The following is an 18,954-nucleotide window of genomic DNA, read 5'->3' as shown; positions in this document are numbered from 1 at the left end:
CAAATCACTCCATGGTGCATTGAGGTAGTACTATGTAGCAGTAATAATAGAATAAAGATACAGAGAAAGCGCAGGCAGACAATAAATTGCAAGACCATAACAAAATAGAACATGAGGCCAAGAATCCATCTTGCCGTCTCAGGGATCTGTTCAACAGCAGGTAGAAGCGATCCTTGAGCCTGCTGGATACTTGTTATCAGGCTTTTGTTTTTCGTTCCGCCCAATGAGAGAGCAAAGAAGAGACAATGTCTACGGTGGATGGGGCCTTTGATTATGTGGGCAGTGAGAAGGATAGACAGTGTCCACAGACAGGAGACTGGTTCCTGTGACGTGCTGAGCTGAGTGCGCAGTTCTCTGCATACTTTTTGCGGTCACGGGCAGAGCAGTTGTCAAACTCGATGTGATGTATTATGATGGATGCTTCCAATGGTGCGTCGATAGTAAGAGTCAAAGGAGACATGCTGAATTTCTTAAACCTTCTGAGGAAATGGAGGTGTTGGCAAGCTTTCTCGGTCATGACGTCAATATGGTTAGACTAGGACGAGCTCTTGGAGATGCACACTCCTAGGAATTTGAAGCTGTCAACTTCAGCATGTACACCACCTGTCTTCGTGAAGTTAGGAACCAGCTTTTTCTTTCTCTGACATGCCAGGAAGGGTCGCTGTCATAACATTAGAAAGCTTTTGACAAGAACAGGCCATTCAGCCCAACAAAGCTCGCCAAATTCCCGTTCACGTAGTGTGTTGAAATAACTATCAAGTTTAGATTTGAAGATCTCTAAGGTATTACTCTTAACTACACAACTCACTGAGTAAAGAAAAGCTTCCTGATGTTAGTCTGACATCTCCCCTGAACCAGTCTCCACCTTTTCAGCTGAAGTAGGACTTCACTTTCTAAGATCTCTAAGTCACTTAGAACGGCCTTGTTTTTCTCTGCCCTTAACATCTTTGCAAGTGAATGCCAGTAAAATATAATAATAATAGTACTCCATTGATCCTGAGTGGGAAATTCTTTCTTTACAGCAGCAACAATTAAAAACGTCACAGCAGTGTGCAGGCTTAACTAATAATTCAAGATTCAAAAACTTTATTGTCATTCCAACCATACATCAGGTCTGCAGGACAGAATGAGACAGCGTTTCCCAGGGGCAAGTGCAATCATAACGTAACAAACGCAACACTAAATAATAAACACAACAATAAATAGTAAAACACAACAGCCACATGTCGGTTAAAATCAAGTTATAAGTGTCCAGTGCAAGTTAAAAGTGTCCAAAGCAGAGTCAGGTAGAGCAGACATTTAGCAGCCTGACTGTCTGTGGGAGGAAGCTGTTTAGTAGCCTTGTGATTTTAGTTTTGATGCTCCTGTAATGTTTACCTGATGGCAGAAGAACAAACAGTTTATGGAGAGGGTGTGAGGGGTCTTTAATGATGTACCGTGTCTTCTGGAGGCATCGACTCTGAAAGAGGTCTTGGACAGAAGGTAGGGAGACCCCAGTAACCTTCTCTGCTCCCCTAACCACCCTCTGCAAGGCTTTTTTGTCGGCAGCACTGCAGCTGGAGTACCAGGTTGTGATGCAAAAGGTCTCAACCACGCCTCTGTAGAATGTAGATAAGATGATAGTGGGGAGTGATGCTTGTTTAAGCTGCCTCAGAAAGTGCAATCTCTGCTGGGCCCGTTTCACAATCCCAGTGGTGTTCCTGGACCAGGTGAGATTGTCTGAGATCTGCACCCCAAGGAACTTGATGTTTTCCACTCTCTCCACTGTGGAGCCACTGATGCTGAGGGGTGTGTGCTCAGGCTGAGACCGTCTGAAATCGACGATCATCTCCTTGGTTTTGGTGACATTAAGCATCAAGTTGTTGTCACTGCACCAGCTCTCTAGGTGTTTGACCTCCTCCCTGTACATTGTTTCATCATTTTTGCTGATGAGTCCCACCACTGTGGTATCATCAGCAAATTTAATGATCAGGTTCTCCTTGAATCTGGCTGCACAGTCATGTGTTAGCAGTGTAAACAGCAATGGGCTAAGCACACAGCCTTGTGGGGATCCAGTGCTCAGTGTGACGGAGTCAGAGATGTTCCTGCCAACACAGACTGACTGTGGTCTCTCTGTCAAGAAATCCAATATCCAGTGACACATGGCAGTGTTAAAGCCAAGCAGCGACAGTTTCTCCACTAGTCTCTGCGGGATGATGGTATTGAACGCTGAACTGAAATCAATGTACAGGATTCTGGCATAAGTGTCTTTATTTTCCAAGTGAGAGAGAACTGTGTGCAGTGTGGTGGATATTGCGTCCTCCGTAGAGCGATTTGGACAATAAGCAAACTGTAGAGGATCCAGCGCTGAGTGGAGGCTGGCTGTGATGTGAGGCTTGACAAGCCATTCAAAACATTTCATCACTATGGGGGTCAGGGCAACGGGACTGTAGTCATTCAGACAGGCTACAACTGATTTCTTTGCTACAGGGATGATTGTGGAGGTTTTGAAGCATCTGGGGACAATGGCTTGACTAAGGGAGATGTTGAAAATGTCTGTCAGGACATCTGCTAATACATCAGCACATTCCTTGAGCTCACGTCCAGGGATGTTGTCGGGACCTCCCGCTTTTCGTGGGTTGACCCTGGCAAGGGTCCTCCGTGTGTGCTCTGAATCAATGATTGGAGCCGGCTGGTCAGATGGTAAGAAGGGACTGGCTCTCCCCCTTGCTGTAGTGTTTGATGCTTCGAAGCGTGCAAAGAAATTGTCGAGCCTGTCTGGAAGAGAGGCGTCGCTGTCATCAGTTTTCTGCCTGATCTTGTAGTCTGTCAGAGCTTGAATTCCCTGCCACATCCGTCTGGTGTCACCTGTTCACAGAAGTGTCCATGTATTCGATTTACTAGGATGTTACCTGGGTTTCAGCACTTACGTTACAGAGAAAGGTTGAACAAGTTAGGTCTCTATTCATTGGAGCGTAGAAGGTTGAGGGGGGATTTGATCGAGGTATTTAAAATTTTGAGAGGGATAGATAGAGTTGACGTGAATAGGCTGTTTCCATTGAGAGTAGGGGAGATTCAAACGAGAGGATATGAGTTGAGAGTTAGGGGGCAGAAGTTTAAGGGAAACATGAGGGGGTATTTCTTTACTCAAAGAGTGATAGCTGTGTGGAATGAGCTTCCTGTAGAAGTAGTAGAGGCCAGTTCAGTTGTGTCATTTAAGGTAAAATTGGATAGGTATATGGACAGGAAAGGAGTGGAGGGTTATGGGCTGAGTGCGGGTAGGTGGGACTAGGTGAGATTAAGAGTTCGGCACGAACTAGGAGGGCCAAGATGGCCTGTTTCCGTGCTGTGATTGTTATATGGTTATATGGTATTTTGCCCTCGTAGGCCCTTTTCACTTTCCTGATCCCTAGTGAAAGCACAGACCTGGCTGAGCGAAGCACACTCCTGTCCCCCGATCTGTAGGCTGTGTCACGGGCCTTCAGTAGCAAACACACCTCTGTTGTCACCTTGTTGTTCTGTAATAAGGTTCTGAATAAAAATATACACAATAATAATGTAGCAACATACAATAATAATGTACTAAATACTAAAGCAGAGGCTATTGCACTATGAGTTAGAGTATCCACTATGTCTTTCTTTGCATAATTTAACATCCCATTATTATTCCTAATACACTTAACGTCTTCTTTGACTTTTCTTTTACTACTAAAGTATTGAAAAAGTCTCTCAGGGTCAATCTTAGCTTTATCAGCAATATCCTTCTTTTGGCAATCCTAATTTTCCTCTTGACTATAGCTCACACATTTTCATACGGTGGTGCTAAAAGGTTTGTGAGCCCTGCAGAGTTTTCTCTAATTTTGTATAAATGTGACCTAAATTGTGATCAAATCTTCATGTAATTCCTAAAGCTAGATAAAGAGAACTCAATTAAATAAATTACACAAAAACATTATACTTCATTTATTTATTGAGGAAAAATTATCCAATCTTACATGTGACCCTCTGGGGTAATGTCTTACACAAAAGCTATTTGGAGTCTGGCTTTCCAATCAATGAGATGAGATTGGAGGTGTGGGTTGGAGAGCTGCCACGCCCTATAAAAGGACACACAAAGTCAGGTTACTGACAGAGCCTGCTCTTCTCAAGAGAGTTCTGTTTATGTGCACGATGCCTCAATCAGAACTACTTTCAGAGGACCTTAAAAGAAGAATTGTAGAGATGCATGAAGCTGGAAAAGGCGACAAGAGAATTTCTAAAGTCCTGAGTGTTCATCAGTCCAGAGTAAGAGAAATGTTCTACAAATGGAGGGAACTCAGTACTGCTGCTACTCTTCCAGGGGTGGGTGTCCTGAAAAGATCACACCAAGAGCACAACATGCAATGATGAAGTAGGGAAAAAGAACCCAAGGGTAACAGCAAAAGACCTGCAGAAGTCTCTAGAACTTGCTAAAGTCTCTGTTCATGTGAACACTACAAGAACACTGAACAAGAATGGTGTTCGTGGAAGAAACCACTGCTCTCCAAAAAAAAGATTGCTGTACATCTCAAGTTTGCAAAAGACCACCTGGGTGTTCCACAATGTTCTGTGGACAGATGAGACAGAAGTTGAATTTTTTGGCAGAAATGCACATTGGTATGTTTGGAGGGGAAAAGGCACTGCACACCAACAGCAAAACCTCATCCCAACTGTGAGCATGGTGGAAGGAGCATCGTGGTTTGGTGCTGCTTTGCTGCCTCAGGGTCTGGACAGCTTATAATCATTAAGGGAACAATTAATTCAAGATTGTATCAAAACATTTTACAGTAGAGCAGTTTGTCAACTGAAGCTTAGTAGAAGTTGGATAATGCAACAAGACAATGATTCGAAAGACAAGAGTAAAACAGAATGGTTTGAAAAGAAGAAAATTTGTGTTTTGGAATGGCCGAGTCAAAGACCTGATCTTAATCCTAAAGAAAAGTTGTGGGAGGACTTGAAGCAAGCGGTTCATACAAGGAAGCCCACCAACATCCTAGAATTGAAGCAGTTTTGTAAGGAAGAATGGCCTAAAATTCCTCCAAGCTGATGTGCAGGACTGATCAACAGTTACTGGAAATGTTTGGTTGAAGTTATTGCTGTACAAGGGGGTCATACCAGCTACTGAGAGCAAAGGTTCATATACTTTTTCCATCAAATACATGTAATATGGGATCATTTTTCTCAATTAAAAAAACTAACAAGTATAATGTTTTAATGTTATTTATTTAATTTAGTTCAAACATCAGAGGTACAGAGGGACTTAAGAGTCCTTGTGCAAGGCTCCCAGAAGGTTAATTTACAGGTTGGGTCTATGGTAAAGAAGGCAAATGCAATGTTGGCATTTATTTCAGGGGGAATAGAATATAAAAGCAAGGAGATAATGCTGAGGCTTTATAAAGTCACCAGTCAGGCTGCATTTGGAATATTGTCAACAGTTTTGTGCTCCATATCTCAGAAAGGATGTGTTGTCATTAGGGGAAGTCCAGAAGAGATACACGAGGATGATTCCAGGAATGAAGTTATGAGAAGTTATGAGAAGCGTTTGGCAACTTTGAGACTGTACTCATCAGAATTCTAAAAAATGCAGCGGGATCTCATTGAAACCTGCAGAACATTGACAGTACTAGGTAGGGTGGGTATGGAGAGGATGTTTCCTATGGTGGTGGTATCCAGGAGTAGAGGGCACAGCCTCAAAACTGAAGGGAAACCCTTTTTTAAACCAGAGAGTAGTAAATTTGTGGAATTCTCTGCCACAGGCTGCAGTGGAAGCCAAGTTTGAGGTTATATTTAAGGCAGAAGTTGATCCTTTCCTGATCGGTCAAGGCATCAAAAGATATGGCAAGGAAACAGGTGTATGGGGTTGTGTGGGATCTGGGAGCAGCCATGATGGAATGGTGGAGTAGACTCGATGGGCTGAATGGCCAAATTCTTCTCCTATGTCTCATGGTCTTATGGGTTCTCTTTATCTAGTTTTAGGACTTACATGAAGATCTGATCACATTTTAGCTCATATTTATGCAGAAATAGAGAAAATTATACAGAGTTCACAAACTTTAAAGCACTACGATATACCCTCCAGTTAACATCATTACCATTTCTTTCTGTACACCTTAGGACTATTACAGAATGTCTTTCTAATCAAATGCAATAAGCATATACAAGTTCATCTCTGTATGACAGGAGAACACACATCAATACAATAGTCTCTGTTTTATTATTTCATACATTATTGCATATTGGTAAATTATTGTGTGTTATTATTCTGTACTTTATTAGTGGTTGAGTCTGCACACTGCTAAGTGTGTTTTTAAATGTTGCTGCTGTAACAAAAGGATTTCCCACTCAGAATCAATAAAGTAATATGAATTATTGTTATTTTATAGCTGACTTTTTCTTTGATTTTTTAATGTACATCTTTATTCATCCATGTAGTCGATCGCTTGTTTTTATTGCTCCTCCCAGCCTTGGGTATGAACATTTCCTGCATCAGATCCACATTACATGATAATGTTTGATGTTCAGTGGGAGAACTAGCTGTGTTTTAGCCATTTAAGAAGATGTGCCACCATTATGTGGATCAGAATCTGAATCCGGTTTAATATCACCAGCATATGTCATGGAATTTGTTGTTTTCATAAAAAATAAATAGTGCAAAAAGAGAGGGAGAAAAATAGTGAGTTGGTGTTCGTGGGTTCATTGTCCATTCAGAAATCTGATAGTGGAGGGGAAGAAGCTGTTACTAAAACAATGAGTGTGTGTCTTCAGGCTGTACCTCCTCCCTGATGGTAGCAATGAGATGAGGGCACGTCCTGGGTGATGGGGGTCCTTAAGTTCCAATAAAATTTCACCAGTATTTTATTTGTACATTTCCATCATACATTGGAATGCTGAACATGTTTTAACAAAACAGAGATGGACAATTCTATTGCATAATCCAATCAGATCAGTGCCTTAAAACTCAAAAGCAGGTGCAGAAGTTAGTCTGAAGCAGGCAAGTAGTCAGTATACTGCATTCAGTGTTCACCCTGTGGTCTCCTGTACACTGGATAAACACAGACCGGTTGTCACCTGCGTTCACATCCCAGTCCCTGAGCTTCCTGTTGCTGCCACTTTACCATTCCCACCCTGAAATTTTTATGGGATCAAGCACGGCCTGGGGAGCGGATCAATCTGTTCTACTGGGATTCTTTTGCGATTATGTTCCTTCATAAATCAAACTGTTATGTACAGGAGTTGGGATATTATGTTGAAGTTGTACAAGACATTGATGAGGCCCATTTTGGAGTACTGTGTGCAATTTTGACCTCCTATCTACAGAAAAAATATCAGTAAGTTTGAAAGTACAGAGAAAATGTACAGGGATGTTGCCAGGACTTGAGGACCTGAGATATAGGGAAATGTTGAATAGGTTGGTATTTTATTCCCTGGAGCGTAGGAGAATGAGGGGAGATTGAACAGAGGTTTACAAAATTATGAGAGGTATAGATGGGGTAAATGCAAGCAGGCTTTTTCCACTGAGGTTGGGTGAGGCGATAACTAGAGATCAGAGGTGAAGGTGAAATATTAAAGAGGAATCTGAGGGGTGTTTCTTCACTCAGAGGGTGGTGAGAGTGGACGTGGTGGATGCCGGTTTGATTAAGAGAAGTTTGGATGTGGGGGTATGGAGGGCTATAGTCCAGCTGCAGGTCAATGGGACTAGGCAGAATAACGGTTCAGCACAGACTGGACCTATGCCGTGGAGGGCCTGTTTCTGTGGAGAAGTGTTCTATCACTCTTATGACTGAGAAGTGGGGTGGGAGGGTGGGTTGGGAAAGCAATAAGAAAGACTCCATCCATAAATTTTGGGTGAAAATCAAAGACCTTAAAGTCATGTTCTCTCTCCGTTGAGCAGTTTGAAACCGGGAACTCCCAACAAAGGCAAAAAAGATGACAAGGATGCAAAAAGAATGAAAAAGCTCGAGAAAGAAGAAAAGGACTTCAGGAAAAAATTTAAAGTAAGTGCTTGATCTTTTATTTCGAGATACAGCACTGTCATTGGCCCTTCCTGCCCAATGAGCCCGTGCTTCCCAATTAGACCATGTGACCAATTAGCCAGCTAATCTGTACAGTTTCAGACTGTGGGAGGAAATGCAGTGCCCGGAGGAAACCCACACAGTCAGGGAGAACACACGAATCCTTACAGGCAGCAGCGGGAATTGAACCCGGGTCACTGGCGATGTAATAGTCTTATGCCAACTGTGCTGCCCTTATTTTTCCATAGCTTCTGGAGGCTTAATTTTGACCTTGTTCTGCCAGTCGGAACATGGAACGTGGAGCAGAACAGACCTTTCGGCCCGTCGTGTTGTGACAAGCTGATTACAGATTAGGTAATCAGAGATTCAGGAGCTGCTTCCCACACCCCCTACTGTCAGATTGCTGCCCAGTCCACGAATCCATGTACACCACCCCATTATTCCTTTTAGCACATAAGAACCTCTGGATTCTCTCATCCTTCTCTTTCTCCCATGGTCCTCTGTCCTGTTACGAATCCCGTAAATGGGTCACTTACCAGCAAAGATAGAGAGGTCCGTTGAAGTCTGATGGTACTATTTTTAAACAGTATTTATTAGTAAAAATACACAAAAATAATATTAATGCAAACATACAGATAATTATGTCGTTAATACTAAATCTAAAAGTGCGGGTATAATAATAATCAATAAGAAACAAGCTCTATCGTTGTCTAGGGGATAAATGTATTGTCCGATGGAAATATAAAAGTCACTCAGTTCATGCAGGCTGCAGCCTTTGGTTGGAGTCAAGAGAGAGATCTTAGAAACTTGCCAGCTTTTCCTTTTTATGATGTCGATCCATCGAAATTTCATTGGTGTGGCCTCTTCTTTAGCTAAGCCGTTCTTCCGTGGTCAGTCCCGCCAATTCCTAGGCCAAGGAAAAGGATGCACGCGGGCCCCACCGGCTGTCGCTATTAAATGCTGTCATGGGATCTCTAGCGTTTCTCCTGGTGCGCCTAAAGGGTTTGTTCCCCAGACCCTATTTTATCCTTACTCACGGGGTCTCAGATGTCAATCAGGTTGGGATGATGCAATCCCTCAACCAGACCACTCTGGTCATCTCCTGAGGGCTTCAATGAATAGTACAGTACTCAATACCCAATTCCGTCTCCAAGAGACAATGGCCATGATGAATGGTTCCGTTTTGCTGAGGCCAGGACACATTGGGGGGAGGGGGTGAAGAAGCTGGGAGCTGATAGGTGAAGCCGGGTTGGTGGGGAGGGGGTGAAGAAGCTGGGAGCTGATAGGTGAAGCCGGGTTGGGGGGGGGGGGGTGAAGAAGCTGGGAGCTGATAGGTGAAGCCGGGTTGGTGGGGAGGGGGTGAACCTGGGAGCTGATAGGTGAAGCCGGGTTGGTGGGGGGGAGGTGAACCTGGGAGCTGATAGGTGAAGTCGGGTTGGTGGGGGGGAGGTGAACCTGGGTGCTGATAGGTGAAGCTGGGTTGGTGGGTAGGGGGTGAACCTGGGAGCTGATAGGTGAAGCCGGGTTGGTGGGGACGGGGTGAACCTGGGTGCTGATAGGTGAAGCCGGGTTGGTGGGGGGGGGGGGGGTGAAGAAGCTGGGAGCTGATAGGTGAAGCCGGGTTGGTGGGGGGGGGGGTGAAGAACCTGGGAGCTGATAGGTGAAGCCGGGTTGGTGGGGAGGGGGTGAACCTGGGAGCTGATAGGTGAAGCCGGGTTGGGGGGGGGGGTGAAGCTGGGAGCTGATAGGTGAAGCCGGGTTGGTGGGGGGGGAGGGGTGAAGAAGCTGGGAGCTGATAGGTGAAGCCGGGTTGGTGGGGAGAGGGTGAACCTGGGTGCTGATAGGTGAAGCCGGGTTGGTGGGGAGGGGGTGAACCTGGGAGCTGATAGGTGAAGCCGGGTTGGTGGGGGGGGAGGGTGAAGAAGCTGGGAGCTGATAGGTGAAGCCGGGTTGGTGGGGAGGGAGGGGTGAAGAAGCTGGGAGCTGATAGGTGAAGCCGGGTTGGTGGGGAGAGGGTGAACCTGGGTGCTGATAGGTGAAGCCGGGTTGGTGGGGAGGGGGTGAACCTGGGAGCTGATAGGTGAAGCCGGGTTGGTGGGGGGGGGGGTGAACCTGGGAGCTGATAGGTGAAGCCGGGTTGGTGGGGGGGGGGGTGAACCTGGGAGCTGATAGGTGAAGCCGGGTTGGTTGTGGGGGGGGGGGGGTGAACCTGGGAGCTGATAGGTGAAGCCGGGTTGGTGGGGAGGGGGTGAACCTGGGAGTTGATAGGTGAAGCCGGGTTGGTGGGGAGGGGGTGAACCTGGGAGTTGGTAGGTGAAGCCGGGTTGGGGGGAGGGGGTGAACGGAGCTGATAGGTGAAGCTGGGTTGGTGGGGAGGGGGTGAACCTGGGAGTTGGTAGGTGAAGCCGGGTTGGGGGGAGGGGGTGAACGGAGCTGATAGGTGAAGCCGGGTTGGTGGGGAGGGGATGAACCTGGGAGTTGGTAGGTGAAGCCGGGTTGGTGGGGAGGGGGTGAACCTGGGAGCTGATAGGTGAAGCCGGGTTGGTGGGGGGGGGGGTGAACCTGGGAGCTGATAGGTGAAGCCGGGTTGGTGGGGGGGGGGGTGAAGAACCTGGGAGCTGATAGGTGAAGCCGGGTTGGTGGGGAGGGGGTGAACCTGGGAGCTGATAGGTGAAGCCGGGTTGGGGGGGGGGGGGTGAAGCTGGGAGCTGATAGGTGAAGCCGGGTTGGTGGGGGGGGAGGGGTGAAGAAGCTGGGAGCTGATAGGTGAAGCCGGGTTGGTGGGGAGAGGGTGAACCTGGGTGCTGATAGGTGAAGCCGGGTTGGTGGGGAGGGGGTGAACCTGGGAGCTGATAGGTGAAGCCGGGTTGGTGGGGGGGGAGGGTGAAGAAGCTGGGAGCTGATAGGTGAAGCCGGGTTGGTGGGGAGGGAGGGGTGAAGAAGCTGGGAGCTGATAGGTGAAGCCGGGTTGGTGGGGAGAGGGTGAACCTGGGTGCTGATAGGTGAAGCCGGGTTGGTGGGGAGGGGGTGAACCTGGGAGCTGATAGGTGAAGCCGGGTTGGTGGGGGGGGGGGTGAACCTGGGAGCTGATAGGTGAAGCCGGGTTGGTGGGGGGGGGGGTGAACCTGGGAGCTGATAGGTGAAGCCGGGTTGGTTGTGGGGGGGGGGGGTGAACCTGGGAGCTGATAGGTGAAGCCGGGTTGGTGGGGAGGGGGTGAACCTGGGAGTTGATAGGTGAAGCCGGGTTGGTGGGGAGGGGGTGAACCTGGGAGTTGGTAGGTGAAGCCGGGTTGGGGGGAGGGGGTGAACGGAGCTGATAGGTGAAGCTGGGTTGGTGGGGAGGGGGTGAACCTGGGAGTTGGTAGGTGAAGCCGGGTTGGGGGGAGGGGGTGAACGGAGCTGATAGGTGAAGCCGGGTTGGTGGGGAGGGGATGAACCTGGGAGTTGGTAGGTGAAGCCGGGTTGGTGGGGAGGGGGTGAACCTGGGAGCTGATAGGTGAAGCCGGGTTGGTGGGGGGGGGGGGGTGAACCTGGGAGCTGATAGGTGAAGCCGGGTTGGTGGGGAGGGGGTGAACCTGGGTGCTGATAGGTGAAGCCGGGTTGGTGGGGAGGGGGTGAACCTGGGAGCTGATAGGTGAAGCCGGGTTGGGGGGGGGGGTGAAGCTGGGAGCTGATAGGTGAAGCCGGGTTGGTGGGGGGGGGAGGGGTGAAGAAGCTGGGAGCTGATAGGTGAAGCCGGGTTGGTGGGGAGAGGGTGAACCTGGGTGCTGATAGGTGAAGCCGGGTTGGTGGGGAGGGGGTGAACCTGGGAGCTGATAGGTGAAGCCGGGTTGGTGGGGAGGGGGTGAACCTGGGAGCTGATAGGTGAAGCCGGGTTGGTGGGGGGGGATGGTGAAGAAGCTGGGAGCTGATAGGTGAAGCCGGGTTGGTGGGGGGGGAGGGGTGAAGAAGCTGGGAGCTGATAGGTGAAGCCGGGTTGGTGGGGGGGGGGGTGAACCTGGGAGCTGATAGGTGAAGCCGGGTTGGTTGTGGGGGGGGGGGGTGAACCTGGGAGCTGATAGGTGAAGCCGGGTTGGTGGGGAGGGAGGGGTGAAGAAGCTGGGAGCTGATAGGTGAAGCCGGGTTGGTGGGGAGAGGGTGAACCTGGGTGCTGATAGGTGAAGCCGGGTTGGTGGGGAGGGGGTGAACCTGGGAGCTGATAGGTGAAGCCGGGTTGGTGGGGGGGGGGGTGAACCTGGGAGCTGATAGGTGAAGCCGGGTTGGTGGGGGGGGGGGGTGAACCTGGGAGCTGATAGGTGAAGCCGGGTTGGTTGTGGGGGGGGGGGGTGAACCTGGGAGCTGATAGGTGAAGCCGGGTTGGTGGGGAGGGGGGGAACCTGGGAGTTGATAGGTGAAGCCGGGTTGGTGGGGAGGGGGTGAACCTGGGAGTTGGTAGGTGAAGCCGGGTTGGGGGGAGGGGGTGAACGGAGCTGATAGGTGAAGCTGGGTTGGTGGGGAGGGGGTGAACCTGGGAGTTGGTAGGTGAAGCCGGGTTGGGGGGAGGGGGTGAACGGAGCTGATAGGTGAAGCCGGGTTGGTGGGGAGGGGGTGAACCTGGGAGTTGGTAGGTGAAGCCGGGTTGGTGGGGAGGGGGTGAACCTGGGAGCTGATAGGTGAAGCCGGGTTGGTGGGGAGGGGGTGAACCTGGGAGTTGATAGGTGAAGCCGGGTTGGTGGGGAGGGGGTGAACCTGGGAGCTGATAGGTGAAGCCGGGTTGGTGGGGAGGGGGTGAACCTGGGAGCTGATAGGTGAAGCCGGGTTGGTGGGGAGGGGGTGAACCTGGGAGTTGATAGGTGAAGCCGGGTTGGTGGGGAGGGGGTGAACCTGAGAGCTGATAGGTGATGCCGGGTTGGTGGGGGGGGGGGGTGAACCTGGGAGCTGATAGGTGAAGCCGGGTTGGTGGTGAGGGGGTGAACCTGGGAGCTGATAGGTGAAGCCGGGTTGATGGGGGGGATGAAGAACCTGGGAGCTGATAGGTGAAGCCGGGTTGGGGGCGGGGGGAGGTGAACCTGGGAGCTGATAGGTGAAGCCGGGTTGGTGGGGGGGGGGGTGAACCTGGGAGCTGATAGGTGAAGCCGGGTTGGTGGGGGGGGGGGGTGAACCTGGGAGCTGATAGGTGAAGCCGGGTTGGTGGGGGGGGGGGGTGAACCTGGGAGCTGATAGGTGAAGCCGGGTTGGTGGGGGGGGTGAACCTGGGAGCTGATAGGTGAAGCCGGGTTGGTGGGGGGGGGGTGAACCTGGGAGCTGATAGGTGAAGCCGGGCTGAAGTAATAGGTTACGAGCGAGTCCATAGCCAATCTTCAGAGATTGTTGTATTTTATTCACTTTTATGACCTCACATTTTAGAAATTCAGAAAAACATCTAAGTGTTGTCTTCTCTCTCGAACAGTATGAAGGGGATATCAGGATTCTGGGAACTGTCCAAGTCGCTGCAAACGTAACAAATAAGAGATGGGGTAACCGAGACCTCCCGGTTAAAGCAGGTGAAACGTTAGTCATCATTCAGCGCACTGATGACATTAAACTGCTCTGCCGCAATGAGGATGGGAAGTGTAAGTTTGTTTAATTTAATAAATTGTATGTGAAATTTTTTCCAGGGTTGAGATGTCTGAAAGCAGAGGGCATGCATTTACTTTCACAGGAGATGGGAGAGGCAAGTTCTTTTACCCAGAGGGGAGTGGGTGCCTGGAATACGCTGCCTTGAGTGGGGGGTAGAGGCAAATACATTCTGGACTTTTTTTAAAGAGACATTCAGATCGGCATGTGGATGTGAGGGAGATGGACATTGTGTAGGCTGAAGAGATTAGTTTATTTGGCCATTTGATTACTGATTTTCTGTCTCCGTCCCTGCTCCTCTTATTCATCTATCAGGAAAGCTGTTCCCACTGGTAGGTGAGACTAGAACTAAGGGACATAACCTTAAGATTCAGGGAGTAGATTTAGGACGGAGATGAGGAGGAACTGCTTTTCCCAGGGAGTGGTGAATCTGTGGAATTCTCTGCCCAATGAAGCAGTGGAGGCTCCCTCAGTAAATATATTTAAGACAAGGTTGGATAGGTTTTTGCAAAGTAGACGAATTAAGGGTTATGGGGAAAAGGCAGATGAGTCGATGGCCAGATCAGGCTCGACTGTCAGATGGCCTCTCCTGCTCCTATTTCTTGTGTTCTTATTCCCGACAAACACTTTTTTCACCTCCCCCTTCTCTTCTCGCCCTTGACCTTTCCTACCCACCTGGCTTCTCCTATCACATTCTAACTATCCTCCTTCACCCCACTCCCCCCACATTTTTATTCTGGTGTTATCCCCCTTCCTTTCCAGCCCAAAACAGCAGGAACGATTTCTATAGATGCTGGCTGAACTGCTGAGTTCCTCCAGCATTTTGTGTGTGTTGCTCTGGATTTCCAGCATCTGCAGAATCTCGTGTGTTTATGATTACTAATTTATTTTGTTCAGCACAACATTGTGGGCTGAAGAGCATAAAAACATAAGAAATAGGAGCAGGAGTCGGCCATCCGGCCTATCGGGCCTGCTCCACCATTCAATAAGATCATGGCTAATCTGACCATGGACTCATCTCCACCTACCTGCCTTTTCCCCAGAACCCTTAATCCCCTACTATGCAAAACTCTATCCAACCTTGTATAAAATATATTTACTGAGGGAGCCTCCACTGCTTCATTGGGCAGAGAATCCCACAGATACACCACTCTCTGGGAGAAGCAGTTCCTCCTCATCTCCGTCCTAAATCTGCTCCCCTGAATCTTGAGGCTATGTCCCCTAGTTCTAGTCTCACCTACCAGTGGAAACAACTTTCCTGCCTCTATCTTATCTATCCCTTTCATAATTTTATTTGTTTCTATAAGATCTCCTCTCATTCTTCTGAATTCCAGCAAGTACAGTCCCAGGAGGCTCAATCTCTCCTCGTAGTCTAACACCCTCATCTCTGGAATCAACCTGGCAGACCTCCTCTGCACTGCCTCCAAAGCCAGTATTTCCTTCCAAAACTTCTAAGACGACAAGTTCTTCTAAACTTTGAGATTTTTTTATTCTTTACTTTTTTCATTTACTCATGAAGCGGAATTGGAATTGGTTTATTATTGCCACGTGTACCGAGATCCAGTGAAAAACTTGGCGTGCGTACTGTTCACACTGATCAGATCATGACAACAGTTCGCTGAGGAAGTACAAGGAAAACAATATCTGAATACAGAATCAAGTGTAACAGACACAGGGGCTAGAGCTTCAAAGTTCACAGTAAAATTATTATCACCACATACAACCCTGGGATTCATTTTCTTATGGTAATACTCAGTAAGTCTATAACAGAGTGATAACCATAATAGAATCAATGAAGGACCACACCAACTTGGGCATTCTATCAGAGTGCAGAAGACAACATATTATACAAATACAAAAAGAACAAATAACAAATAAATGTCAAGAACATGAAATGAAGATTCCTTAAAAGTGAATCGTAGGTTATGGGAACATGTCAATGGGGCAAGTGAAGTTATCCACTCTGGTTCAGGAGCCTGATGGTAGAGGGGTAATAACAGTTCCTGAACCTGGTGGTGTGAGTCCTGAGGCTCCTGTATCTCCTTCCTGATGGTTGAGGGGTAATAACAGTTCCTGAACCTGGTGGTGTGGGTCCTGAGGCTCCTGTATCTCCTTCCCGATGGTTGAGGGGTAATAACTGTTCTTGAATCTGGTGGTGTGGGTCCTGAGACTCCTGTGCCTCCTTCCCGATGGTTGAGGGGTAATAACTGTTCTTGAACCTGGTGGTGTGGGTCCTGAGACTCCTGTGCCTCCTTCCTGATGGTTGGGGAGTAATGACTGTTCGTGAACCTGGTGGTGTGAGTCCTGATGCTCCTGTATCTCCTTGCTGATGGTTGAGGGGTAATGACTGTTCGTGAACCTGGTGGTGTGAGTCCTGATGCTCCTGTATCTCCTTGCTGATGGTTGAGGGGTAATAACTGTTCTTGAACCTGGTGGTGTGGGTCCCGAGACTTCTATACTTCCTGCCTGATAGCAGCAACAGGCAGACAATAAGATGCAAGATGATAACCTGGAAGATTGTGAGGTCAAGAGTCTAATTTATCATTGAAGAATAGTCTGATAACAGTGGGGTAGAAGCTGTGCTGGAGCCTGTTGGTGTGTGCTTTCAGGCATTTGTATTTTCTGCCCAGTGGGAGTGCAGAGAAGAGAGAATGTCCGGGGTGGGGTGGGGGGTCTTTGATTATGTTGGCTGCTGTACTGAGGCAGTGAGAAATGTAGATAGACTCTGTGGAGGGGAGGCTGGTTTCCATGAGGTATGTTCATACTGGGAAACTTATCCTTCACAAGTGAGCCAAGGTGGACCCGCAGTTTTACTGTGAGAAACGTATGCAACACCCGAAAACAACAGCAAACTATATTTGTGTAGCACCCTTACCGTCGTTTCACCAGTTCTGTCAGACTGAGTCACATTGATATTAAGGTGTAATGTGTGGTCTGACTGGGAGTACTGTGAGCAGTTTTGGGCCACTTGTCTAAGAAAAGATGTGCTGGCATTGGAAAGGGTCTGGAGGGTTAGGGTTCACGGAAATGAGTCCAGGAATGTGAGGACTGCTTGGTGGCTCCAAGACTGTTCTTGCTGGAGTTTAGAAAAATATGGGGGGGGGGGGGGAAGAACCTCATTGAAACCTATCAAATATTGAAAAGCCTAGACAGAATGGATGTTGCCTATAGTGCGGGAGAAGGTCAGAGAGCAGAGCCTCGGAATAGAGTTAAGACCATTTAGAACAGAGATGAGGAAGAATTTATTTAGTCCGAAAGTTGTGAATCTGTGGAATTCATTGCCACAGACAGCTGTGGAGGCCAAGTCATTTGTTATATTTAAAGTGGAGGTTGATAGATTCTTGGTTAGTCAGGGATCAAAGGTTATGGGGAGAAGGCAAGAGAATGGGGTGGAAAGGGAAAATGAATCACCCATGATGGAATAATGGGACAGACTAGATGGGTTGAATAGACTAATTCAGCTCCTGTGTCTCACCTTCTTACTGGGACAGTCAGTATGTCCTGAGAGCATCTATAAGGAAAAGACGAAGAGGGAATTTCTGTGTTTAGACACCAGGCAGTACAAATGGGAACAAAGGAGGCTATGCCTGTACTTCTGGTTTCTCAGCATTAATGTGTCCTAGGACCAGCAGGGAAGTGTATCACAAAGCAGGCATGACAGTGCTTCTACTTTCTCAGAAGTTTGCGTAGGTTCGTTGTGTCACCAAAAACTTTGACAAACCTCTATAGGTGGACAGTGGTTGCATCATGGCCTGTTATGGAAAGCCCAGTGTTCAGGAGTGGAAAGTGATGGACACACCTCAGTCCATCACGGGCAAAGCCGTCCCCACCACATCTGCATGGTGCGCTGCCTCAGTAAGTCAGGATCCACCATCCAGGCCATGCCCTCTCCTTGCTACTACCATCGGGCAGGAGGTACAGAAGCCTTCGATCCCACACCACCAGGTTCAAGAACAGTTAGAACCCTACAAATCATCAGACTCCTGAGCCAGTGTGGATAACTTCACTCACCTCAACACTGAACTGATTTTACAAGCTACAGACTCACTTTCAAGTTCTCTTTACAACTCATGTCCTCCATATTTTTTAGTTGCAGAGTTTGTCTTTTTATAGTTGTTTGTTCATCTTTACTTATAGTTTTTCATAAATGTATTGTATTTCTTAAACACAACATACTCTGCAGATGCTGGGGTTAAAGCAACACGCACATTGTATTTGCAAACATGAGGAAATCTGCAGGTGCTGGAAATTCAAACAACGCACACAAAATGCTGGTGGAACGCAGCAGACCAGGCAGCATCTATGGGAAGGAGTACAGTCGACATTTCAGGCTGAGACTCCTGACGAAGGGTCCCGGCCCAAAACGTCAACTGTACTTCTTCCTATAAGTGCTGTCTAGCCTGCTGCATTCCACTAGCATTTTGTCTGTGACGCATATTGTATTTCTTATTTCCTGTAAATGCCTGCAAGAAAATTGATTGCAAGATATATTGTACTGTGTACTGTTTGTACTGTGCATGGAGAATGAATTTGCTTTGAACATTGAACTGTCAGGATGTGGTGATTTATTTTTCAAAGCTCATACCTTCAGTCAGTGGTGGGAGGAAACTTGAAAAGATTTCATCTCACCAGGACTATAGATACTAGTCTTAGTGTCACACATGCATCTTGGTTCATTGGCTCTTCAGACAGAAAACTCAATGTATTTGGTGGTCTCATGATCTGCTTCTCTCTGGGAATAGGTCTCTGGCTGTCCACTTCATCAGCGCTTCATCAATTTATACACCTCTATCAAGTCACCTTCTCTCCAAAGAGAAAAGCCCTAGCTTGATGAACCTGTTGTCATAAGACATCCTCTCTAATCTAGGCAGAATCCTGGTAAATCTCCTCTGCTCCTTCTCTAAAGCTTCCACATCCTTCCTATAATGAGGCAGCCAGAACTTATCACAATACTCCAATTATGGTTTAACTAGGGTTTTATAGAGCTACAACATTATCTCACGAACTCAGTCCCCCAACTAATGAAGGCCAGTGTATGTTTGGTATTTTTAACATTTCTTATTATGGTCTTGAGTAAGCCTTTTTATCAAGTATGTCACTAATTTAATTTTATTTCTGCTTTTCTTTTACAAAACTATAGTTGGATACGTTCAGAAAGTCAACTTAGTAGCGGAGTGAGTATACAATTCTTCACAATAATATAATGCAAGTTCTTGATAAATGGCTTATCTCTTTTTCAAATGATTGTTTTTCATTCGCTTTGAGGTTTTTTTTCTGTACAGTTCACAGTACTGGTATTATTGGTTTATGTTATTAGTGTCTTATGAACAGAGATACAGTGAAAAATGTT

The 18,954-nt window shown here is 47.7% G+C and overlaps 1 protein-coding gene across 3 annotated transcripts in view; it reads left to right on the top strand.

Moving 5' to 3' along the window:
- The window catches only part of LOC132396574 (FYN-binding protein 1), a 164,094-nt gene that overhangs the window by 135,857 nt on the left and 9,283 nt on the right, over positions 1-18,954 (top strand). For all 3 annotated transcript variants that reach the window (XM_059974247.1, XM_059974245.1, XM_059974244.1), the window contains 3 exons: positions 7,889-7,991; positions 13,438-13,600; positions 18,745-18,778. In XM_059974247.1, the coding sequence (XP_059830230.1) occupies positions 7,889-7,991; positions 13,438-13,600; positions 18,745-18,778 (300 nt within the window). The remainder of the gene's footprint in view (positions 1-7,888; positions 7,992-13,437; positions 13,601-18,744; positions 18,779-18,954) is intronic.

The sequence above is a fragment of the Hypanus sabinus genome, chromosome 7, assembly GCF_030144855.1.
Source record: "Hypanus sabinus isolate sHypSab1 chromosome 7, sHypSab1.hap1, whole genome shotgun sequence".
In the NCBI taxonomy this organism is placed as follows: Eukaryota; Metazoa; Chordata; class Chondrichthyes; order Myliobatiformes; family Dasyatidae; genus Hypanus; species Hypanus sabinus.
This window is presented reverse-complemented; position numbering and strand designations above follow the sequence as displayed.